At 60.8% G+C, this 9,816-nt stretch overlaps 1 protein-coding gene across 1 annotated transcript in view; it reads right to left on the bottom strand.

Moving 5' to 3' along the window:
• The window catches only part of TMIE (transmembrane inner ear), a 7,599-nt gene extending 5,270 nt beyond the window's left edge, over positions 1–2,329 (bottom strand). The window contains exon 1 of the mRNA XM_047094754.1: positions 2,234–2,329. Within this exon, the coding sequence (XP_046950710.1) occupies positions 2,234–2,329 (96 nt within the window). The remainder of the gene's footprint in view (positions 1–2,233) is intronic.
• Positions 2,330–9,816: the final 7,487 nt, after the last annotated feature.

Here is a 9,816-nt window from a genome sequence, read left to right as displayed (position 1 = left end):
TCTGTAACTTAAACGTGGGGTGGTTCCAAGGTTCTCTGGGAAGCTCTCTCTACCCAAGTAGAGTGGGAAAATTGACAAGAAGATAACCCTCCTCAGCATCCTCCCAGGGGCCTGGATCCGTTTGCAGGGTCAGACACATGTGTGTGGGGTCAGGCACATCTGGGGGTTCAGGGCACATGTGTGTGGGTTGGAGCACATAGGGTTTGGGCACATAGTTGTGGGTACAGGGCACACGTGTGGTTGGAGTACGAGCGTGTGGTCGGACATATGTCTGTAGAGTCAGGGCCGGGGTCCTAAGGCTCAGTGTGTCTGGCCTGGCTGGGCTGTGTGGCTGGAAGACTCCGAGGTCCAGAGAAGAGATCTTGGATTCTGAGCCCGCGGAAGCTGAGAGCCCACTTCTGACACCTTGTTCCAGCCTTGTTCTGGGTGGAATTGAGCTTACGATCTCTCCCTGATAGGGATCTCAGGGAGAGGGTAACACGTGAGAGTGGGGCACCTCCTCGTGGTGGGCACTGCTGGGGGGTCTGAACTCTAAAGCTTGGGAGCTCCGGCCTCCATCAGATGGAGGATGATGGCTGTAGGGATCGTGGTGGGTGGTACCGTGGACTCAGCCCTCCCCATCTCTCTGGTGCTTCCCTGGGTCCCCTGGGCTCAGCCAGGCCCTTGCTCAGGCTGTAGGCAGATGGCAGGCAGATGGACTCCAAATGCAATTTTCCTTGACGAGCTGGGAGAAGATGTGCTCCTGGGGGCTGAAGGGAAGAGTCCTTGGCTCAGAAGTGATGCAACACCCACCCTCAGCCTTCTGCCACACCCAGGCCAGCTCAGCTCTGCACCGGAGGCCTCAGGGCAGCCACTAAGGGGCCCAGGTACACTCTGCGGGGCTCAAGCCAGCCTGGCTCCCCTTACAGGGACACTGGAGCTGACATCCGACTCCAGCCCAGCATTTTGATCACACCCCCTGGTCTGCAGCAGGGACAGGCTAGTATCGGGGTATAGGGCTCTGTCTTCATGTCCCTCGGACCCTCAGGTTCAGGGCTGTGTCTTCTTAGACCCTCAGGATAAGGCTCTGTCCTCCCTCTCCATCCTGTCTCCTGGCACCTGCCCCCGAGGGCTCTCCTGGGCACCTTGCTGACTCCTGCCTTTCTGTCTCTCTGGCCTCTCCTCTCTGCTTCTGCCTGCACAGGCTCTAACCCCCACTCCTCCCTGGCCCTGCCTCTTGGGCCTTCTCCCTCCGGCCTCGTGTTTCAGAATTCTGGGTCTGGTCTGCCTCTTTGGCTCCCCTGCTCAGCTCAGCAAGGATGGGGTACGGAGGGGCCAGGGAGGCTGCAGGTGGCCCCGACTCTTGCCTTCCCCGCCCTGCCTGGCCCCAGCTGAGCTCCGGAACCCCCCGGCTGTCCTCCTTCCCTCTTGCTGGGCGGCACGGCAGCTCCCCGCAGTTCTCTCAGCCGTGCACCCTCTCCCAACGTACCCTCCTCCTTCCACACCAGGACCCATCACAACTCTCCCCTGCTCAGAGACCTTTGCCAACTCTCCATTATCACCAGGACCAAGTAAGACCCCTGAGTGAGTCCCTGGGTCCTGGCCTGCCTGCCTCTCCCCTCCAGGGCCAAGTGCTCCACATGGAGTTGAACTCAACACACGGCTGCTCTGTAAAGGGTCTCCTCCTCTTCCTGCCCCTACCCTCCAGCTTGGAAAGCCCTCGCCTGCTTCCTAAGGCTATGTCTCCCCCATTAGTCAGGGGACCCTGAAGGATCTCTGGAGGCAGAAGCTCTTTCCTCTGGCAGACCCTAGGATCAGGGACTAGATCTCCCCTATCAGACTAGATAGAGGTCACTGAAACCAAAGATCATGCCTCTCCCTACACCCCCCCACACCCCGCCCTCATTAGGGCAAAGGCAAGAGGATAAGGGCTGTGTCCCCCAGCGACTGAGCAAGGCTGTATCCCCAGTCAGACCTGGAATCCTTATGATCAGGGTGAGTCTCCCCCACCGGACTAATGTTCCCGAAGTCAGGGGCTGTGCCCTCCCATTAGACCAGGGACCCTAAGATTGGGGGCTGAGTCTCCCCCCCCCGGAGCCTGGAAGCCCTCGGGGCAGGGCTGTGTCACCCCATTAATCCAGGTCCCCGAGGGCAGGAGGAAGGGAAAAAGGCAGCTCCCAAGGCAGAAGGGCGTCCCCAGCCCTCTGCCACGCGGCCACAGCCTCCCCGAGCCCCTCGCGCCGCCCCGCCTCACCTCCACCAGCTGCCCGGCGACCCCCGCGAGGCAGACCCCCAGCGCGACGCCGCCCAGCGCCCACAGGGGCCCCGCGCCTCGCCGCTGCCCGGCCATCTTCGCGCCCCGCGGCTCCGGGCGGGCGAGGCCGCAGGTGGGGGGAGCCAGCGACGCGGGGGGCCGGGCGCGGTTGGCCCGGTGACTGCCCCGCCAGGCAGCCGGCGCTCGCGGTGACGATCTGGTCGCAGGCCGCGAGTGGGCATCATTTATTCATCGTCGGTGTCTGGTTCCCTGCCGCCCGCCCCCACATCACCGCGGATGGAGGGCCCGCCCCCCTCCCGGTGGATCCGAGTCCAGGTCTCCCTCCCCTAACCCGATCCAGCCGGGCAGAGAGGAGTGAGAGTGACAGGCTGGGGTCAGGTCCTTGAACAACAGGCCCCGGCTCCCCTGCCCCACTTGGGCCTCAGTTTCTCCATCTGGGGCAAGGGGAGGAGTTAGAATCTGCTGATCTGGGAGGCCCTTCCCAGTCTGACGTTCTGAATTTGAAAAACCCTGCTGGACCCAGGCTGGCGGAGGGGGTGGGGGTGGGGGTGGGGGGAACGGTATGGCAGGCAGGTTGCCATAGTGACAGGCGCTCAGGGATGTCCTGGGCTTTCTGGGCTGGCTTCCTGCCCAGAAATGGCTCTGGTCACTCTGGACACCAGAGCTAGAGTGGGGGTTGGGGACCAGGGGATGGTATGGTCAGAGTTGCTAGTTCCGGGTGCTATGGAAGGTTCCTGAAGAGGCCAGCACCTGCTGCCCCACGGGACTGGGACGACTCCCCCTGGAAGGGCTGGAGGACCATTTTCTGACTCTGGCCGACCTTGAGCCTCTGCCCCAGTCTGATCCCCAATTCTTACTCCAGTCTGAGCCATGATCCTGACCTCGCACTGAACCTGGCCTACATGTACTCTGGTCCTGACCCCAGGATGAGCCTTGACAACCCAGGGATGGAGCAATGGAGGGTCTGAGAAGCTGTGGAGACCCAGAGGGCTTTGGAGGAGGATGAAGAGGAGGAGGAGGAGGAGGAGGAGGAGGAGGAGGAGGAGGAGGAGGGTGGTCTGGGGTGGGGAGACTCCTCTGGTCCATCCTTTCTCTCACTTCTCCTTCCACCCCTCCCTCCCTCCCTTCCTTCTTCCCTGCCTTCCTCCCTCTCTCCTTCCTCCCTCCCTTCCTCCCTCCCTTCCTCCCTCCCTCCTCCCTCCCTCCCTTCCTTCTTCCCACCCTCCCTCCCTCCCTTTCTTCCTTCCTTCTTTCCTCCTTCCTTCCTTCCTTCCTTCCTCCCCTTCCTTCCTTCTTTCCTCCCCTTCCTTCCTTCCTTCCTTCCTTCCTTCCTTCCTCCTTTCCTTCCTTCCTTCCTTCCTTCCTTCCTTCCTTCCTTCCTTCCTTCCTTCCTTCCCCTGTAGATTCAGAGCCTCGTAGGGCTCCTGCCTAGAGGTGCAGCAGATGGGCAAGGGCCAAGGTGAGAGCTACAGCAGAGAGCAGAGGGCCAGCCATGGACACCCACAGGTGACAGGGGTGGAAATCACAGGCGGGCAGGGAAACAAGAGAGCCACTGGCAAAGGACAGCTGGCCTGAGGGATCCTCAACAGTAAGTGGCAAAGTCTGGGGTCTCAGTGGGCTGGGCCACCCCATCCTCCCCAGGCTTGCCCCAGCCAGGCAAATAGGGATTCTATTAAAGCCCAAATGACTTGCTGAAGCGTCTGCTTCCTCATCCCTCTGTCATGGGCCAGGCTAGGGAAAGCTGCACTGACCACCCAGGGAGGTCACCCTTGGGACACAGGGTCAGAGAGGCCTTGGCTGGACTAGGCTGAGGTTAGTGGGCCTGACAGTGGCCGTGGGCAAGCCGTTACCCCTCTCTGCTTTGAACTTCTCGTCTACGGAATGGAGAGGGCAAGACTTTCATCAAAGGGCTGTTAGGAGGATTATATTGAACTAAGGATTATGGAGTGCTGAGTTGCTAGCTTTCCCTGCTAGGAAAAATGATTTAAATTTCCTTTTTCGCTCCCTGAAGGCGGCGAAAGTTGACTGAACAAAACTGAGTTATTATCCCCAATTCACAAAACTAAATGAGCACGAAGACATTTTAAGAAATGAAACTTTCAAATTCGGTTTCCTATAGATTTGTAGCTTTAAACTTTATAACTTCTAAAGGTACTGAAGCTTAAAACTAAGACTCCTGGGGCATGATCACATCGACAGCTTTCAGACCTCAGATTGAACCTCTCTGAGCTTCAATCCTTCATCTGTAAAATGGGTATAACTATGGTATCACAGCACCTGTGCATCACAAGCCTTCAGGAAATGCTAGTCGTTATGACTGTTGTGGGTATTGTCTCAATTCCCTGTTGTCAAACATTGGTGTTTTTTCCAATTCTCCAAAAGGTGAAATACCACGGTGAGCGAAACATCCTTGAAGCTAAAGCCATCTTCGAAGGCTTTTCTTCCTCTCCTCTGTGGACTTATGAGGAATTGAGGGCCAGAGAGGGGTTGTGCCCTGCATAAGGTCACACAGGAACTGAGGCCTCAAACTCAGTCTGTGGCCCCTAACCCAGGCCTCTGTCCCCTGTCCAGTACTTTCTCTATTTCTTTTTTTTTTTTAATTTTTTCATGTTTATTTATTTTTGAGAGAGAGAAGAGCGTGAGCAGGGGAGGGGCAGAGAGAGAGGGAGACACAGCATCCGAAGCAGGCTCCAGGCTCTGAGCTGTCAGCACAGAGCCCAATGCGGGGCTCAAACTCACCAACTGTGAGATCGTGACCTGAGCCGAAGTCGGATGCTCGACAGACGGAGCCACCCAGGTGCCCCACTTTTTCTATTTCTTATGAGTTCCCTGATTTCTCCTGCACCCTACTACCAGTAAGGCCCATCAGGTCTGGGGTGGCAGAGCTCTAGGTGCCCAGATTCCCCAGCCTCGTTCCCCTGGAAGACAGTGTCCCCTCCATGCATGGTGGCATGAATGCTTGGCCTGCGGAACCCTGTTTGTCCCTCGGGTGCTATTTTTAGCTCCTGTGGGTTTCCTGTAGGGGCCCAGTCCAGTCTCTGGGACCGCTGGATTGGAAGCCATGGGCAGTGCAGTCGACAGTGGCCAGGGGAACCTGTGAACACTTCTCTCCTGGAGCCAGAAATGCCAGGGCTCAAGGCTCAGCTCTGGGGAAGCAGAGGGTCGGGAGTAGGTATCTTCCCAGCCACGGAGCCAGGCTGGGATCCAGGACATCTTGGACTTGGCCCGGGCTGAGAGTGGGGGCTGGGCTGTCTAGGCCTGAGACGCGGTGGCTGGGGCCTGCTGGGAGCTGGCAGTCTCTGACCTCGTTGGCCCCAGGCCTGGCCCAGAATAGCTCTGGGGCCGGGCCGGGCCTGGTGAGACCTGTGTATACAGAAGCACGCGCTCGTGTCCCAGGCTCTCGTGTGCACAGGAGTGCATGCACACTCTGCACTTGCCTCTCTGTGTGTCTGTGAGTCTTAGTGTGTGTTCCATGGAGCAGTATGTAAGTCCGTGTCCATGTGGATGTGCACAGCGTCTGCCCGTGCCCACGTACAGGGCTGCCTCCTGGGCTGTGCAACTTGGAAGTCCTGCCAGTGTGTTCATAGTAGATGGGTCTGTGTGGCACAAGTAAATGTACACGCCGCACATTCCTGTGACTGTGGAATCACATACGTGTGCGGGGCATGCGAGAGTGGGGTGGGTGTGTGTGTGCACATCTGCGGTGGGATTGGGCAAGGGCCCTTGGCTGTGTGGGCGGGTGGACCCCGTGGAGGCTGTCCTTTGGGCACTACTAGGGGACTACAGATTACTTGGCCCTGGCCGAGAGAGAGAGGGAGCGAGGCCTGGCAGGTCTTGCCCCACTTGGCAGATAGTAAAACCGGGCTTGGCAATGCTGGTGAGGTCACCCACTCTGGGGGTCGGTGGGGGGGCGGGTAAGGGAGGATGTCCCCCAGCTTTCCGATTCCCCTAGATGTGGCCGAACAGGAAGGCTGGGCTGTGGGGAGGAAGCTGAGGGGGCCCTTCCCTTCCTGCTTGAGCCCAGCCAGCGCTGCCCTCCCTCAGCTGTAGGTACAGATGAGGACACTGAGGCCCGGAGAGGGGACGGGCTGCTGCAGAGACACCACTCACGGAATCTGCTTCCTCCTGCTCAGGGCTCTGTCCTGCCTGCCTTGCTCGCCACACCCTCCTGGACAACCTTGCTCTCTCTATGTGGCCATGTCTCCATGGCCCTTGGCCCTTCCCCCCAAGCCCCAGAAACCCCTTGCTTGACCACACCCACGTGCCAGAGGACCCACAGACCCACCAAGACCCTGCTCATCTGAGAAGGATCCCCTTGAACTGCCACGTGCCCCCTCCACTGGGGATCTTTCTTCAGCCTGGCAGGGTGGGGCATGACTTCCACCCCCTCAGATTTGAGTATGGGGTTGGTGGGATACACTTTCTGCCCTTCCACTGTCCGTATGGGGCCTGTTGGCCTCAGTGTTGTCAACCCTGAAAGGGGAAATGACTCCAGTCATCCTCTGGAACCCGTGTACCGCGGGAAGTGATGGGGGGGTGGGGCATAGGCATGGTGGCTGGAGGGGGACCAGGCAGCAGACAGCGGGATCCTTTGTTACAGGCTGAACCATTGTCCTCCCCGGCCCCCACCTCCCCTCCTGGGACTAGGCTTCCGCCACCCTTTCCAAGGTCACAGGCCCTGGAGCAGACAAGCGCAGGCTGCATGCTCTACTGGGCCATGATGAGAACCAGGAGTGGGGGCAGGAGGACTTCCTCAAGGTCACACAGAAAGAAATGGTCGCTGGCCATACACATCTGGCCCAAGGGGGTGCGGGGCAGCCTCGGTTTACCCCACTTTCGGTACGTTTCTCGAGCCCACCCAGCGCTGCGCTTGTGCTGGCCTCTGGGATTCGGTGCGGGTGGAGGAGGTCATGGGGTTGCACCCAGGCCCAGAGCGGTCAGAATAGGGGCGGATGCCCGGGAAGGCCCCGCCAGGACGAAGAAGCGAGGCCGCTTCCCGGACACTGCCGGGCGGTCCTGGGCGCCCTTCCTGGGAAGCTAGGCGAGCCTGGGCCTGAGTGAGTGAGTGTGTGTGTGTTTAAGGCGGCGGAGGGGGTCAGGCCCCTACCTCCCACTCCCACTGGGTCCCAGGAGCCTTCGGACCCGGAGGTCTCCAGGGAAGGCCTCAGGACTAGACCTCGGGCGGGGGTGCGGGGGTCGCGTAGATCGCTAGGCGGGTCGGTCGGCTCACGCCCCAGCTTCCTCGAGCAACAACCCGGGGTGGGCGGGGCCGGCGGTGGGGGCGTGGCGAGGGGCGGGGCAGTGGGCGTGGCGGGCTCCGGGGCAGCGGGGAGGGGGCGGCGTGGGGGCGGCGTGCGGGCGGCGGGGAGCCAGCGGCCGCGGCGACGCTCCCCGCTCTGGGCACCGGCACCGCGCAGGTAAGGGCGGGGCGGAGGTCGCGCGTCTGTGGGCGGGCTCCTGTGCTCCCGCTTGCCCCTCACTCCAGGTGGGACTTTCGCCTAGCGCCCCCTCGGGCCGCCGCGTCGCCGTCCCTCCACGGCTCCTCGGTCCCAGGCGGCGCTCACATGGGGGCCGTCTGAGTTTGTCCCAAGGCACCGGCCCCGTTCCCCATTCCCCGCCCCGTGCCAGGGCCCTTCGGCCTTTCAGCCTCGTTCTCCCTGCCCCGCGGTTACCCGGCTCGGATTTACGGGCAGCGCAGAGATAGCGCCCGGGGTTCGTGCACCGCGCAGGGGATCGGTCCCGGGCTGGGGTGCGAGGGCCGCCCCCGGACCCCATCCAGCCCGAGAGACTGCCAGGAGGAGGTGACGCCTGCAGTGAGACCGGCATGGGCAATGCCTGGTGGCTGGGACAGGATCCCATGTTTGGGAAACTCCAGTGACTGTGCGTGCGCCAGGCAGGGAGGGGCAGGGAAGCTGTCAGAGACTGAGAAGGGTTGGGGGTGGGGGCGTATAGGACAAGAAGCTTAGAGGCATGGAGAGCCCAAGAAGGAGTGCTGGGGGGAGAAGCCAAAGTGGAGACTGAGGGGTCAGCTGTGACAGTTGAGCACCCCCACCCTGGGGCAGTTCCTCTGTCCTGTGTCTACCACTGGGCTGTTTTAGGGGTCTCTGGGGCAGCCCAGGAAAAAAACGTCCAGAGCAAGCAAAACTTCCTTGCTTGTCCACACCAGGAAATAGCAGAGTGGGTGCCATGACAGGGTGTGGCCCAGGGGCCTGAGGGGCCCGGGGGGCCGGGTCTTGGAGAGGGCAAGGGAGGCTTCGGTGACCCTGCCTGAGAGCGACCAGGCGTGGAGAGAGGCCAGGAATGCAGGGGAGACAGCAGGTCTGGCGGCTGGTTAGATCGACAGGGGAAGGGCAGCTGACTCACCTGGGCACGCCAAGACTAGCCAGTTCTGTCCTCACCCTGCCCCACAGTGAGCACCAAGGCTGCCTGAGGAGGTAGGAGGCTGGGTCCTGCTGGGAACTTGCTGTGTGCCCTGAGGCAAGTCGCCCAGCCTTTCTGAACCACCTCACTCAGGTGACCTGGCAGGACCGGGAGCCAGAGGCCTGGGTCTGAGCCGTGCACACGCTCTACAGACATGCTCTACAGATAGTGTCTCAGCCCTCTCTTGCCTTCCTCGGCCTCAGTTTCTCCATAGGTGCTTCATGTGCAGCCTAACACTAAGGAACCTTAGAAGTGGGTGGAGGGAGAGGGTATGGAGGCCATACTCGTGACCAGAGCCCGGTGGGTTAGGGGTGTGACGGGTTTGAGCAGGGGTTACTCCTGCTGGGTCCCTCTCACGTTATGGCTCAGCACCTCCCCCTACCCCCAAACACACACACTCCTGCATACTCGTGCGTGGTCTGCTCCCTGCTCTCACTCTCTTGGTTGCCTCCGGGATGAAGGCCCAAGCTCTCTAGCTGGGGAGCACCAGACCAGATCCCCAACCTCAGCCGCAGCCTTCCCCACCACTGCCTCGCCAGCCATGCGTAACTTCTGGCCTTTTCTCTGAGCAGTGTACTTCAGTTCCTTAGAGGTAGACGTCCCCTTGGGGCCACAGATCTGGAAGGGTCCTGGAGTAAATGCCAGTCTGGATCTGTAAGACTCATCCGGAGGGTCCCTAGGCTGCCTTGAGCGGTGAAGGAGGCTGAGGACCAGGTCTCTGCACCCAGAGCGACTCCCCACACCAGTTTATCATTTCTAAGGAGGACTCACATAGTTTGAAAGCTCTGATCTAAACGCACCCCTATTTCACAGAGGAGGTGACTGAAGCCCAGAGGGGAGCAGGGCTCTGGACAAGCATGGCCAGGACTGAGCAGTGGGTAGGGGTTTGGCAGGGGGCCCTGTGAGAGCAGCTGAGGTATGGGCCATGGGTCCAGGGTAAGGGTAGCTGCCAGCCCCCCAGCGAAGGGCGGGGGACGCCTGAGGTGGAGAGGGGCAGAGAGCTCTATCTGGGGTGCAACGTGGCTGGGGTGGACCCCAGGTCAGCGTGAGTGTGGGGGATGCCTGGTGTTCAGGGCCTCTCGGCCTCGAGCTACCGACTGCAGGTCCCCACTCGCCCTGATCTCGTTCCTAGTCCACACCTC

This window comes from Lynx rufus, unplaced genomic scaffold (genome assembly GCF_022079265.1).
Source record: "Lynx rufus isolate CCGP_SWC_20201006 ecotype Redwood Valley unplaced genomic scaffold, mLynRuf1.p SCAF_4, whole genome shotgun sequence".
In the NCBI taxonomy this organism is placed as follows: domain Eukaryota; kingdom Metazoa; phylum Chordata; class Mammalia; order Carnivora; family Felidae; genus Lynx; species Lynx rufus.
This window is presented reverse-complemented; position numbering and strand designations above follow the sequence as displayed.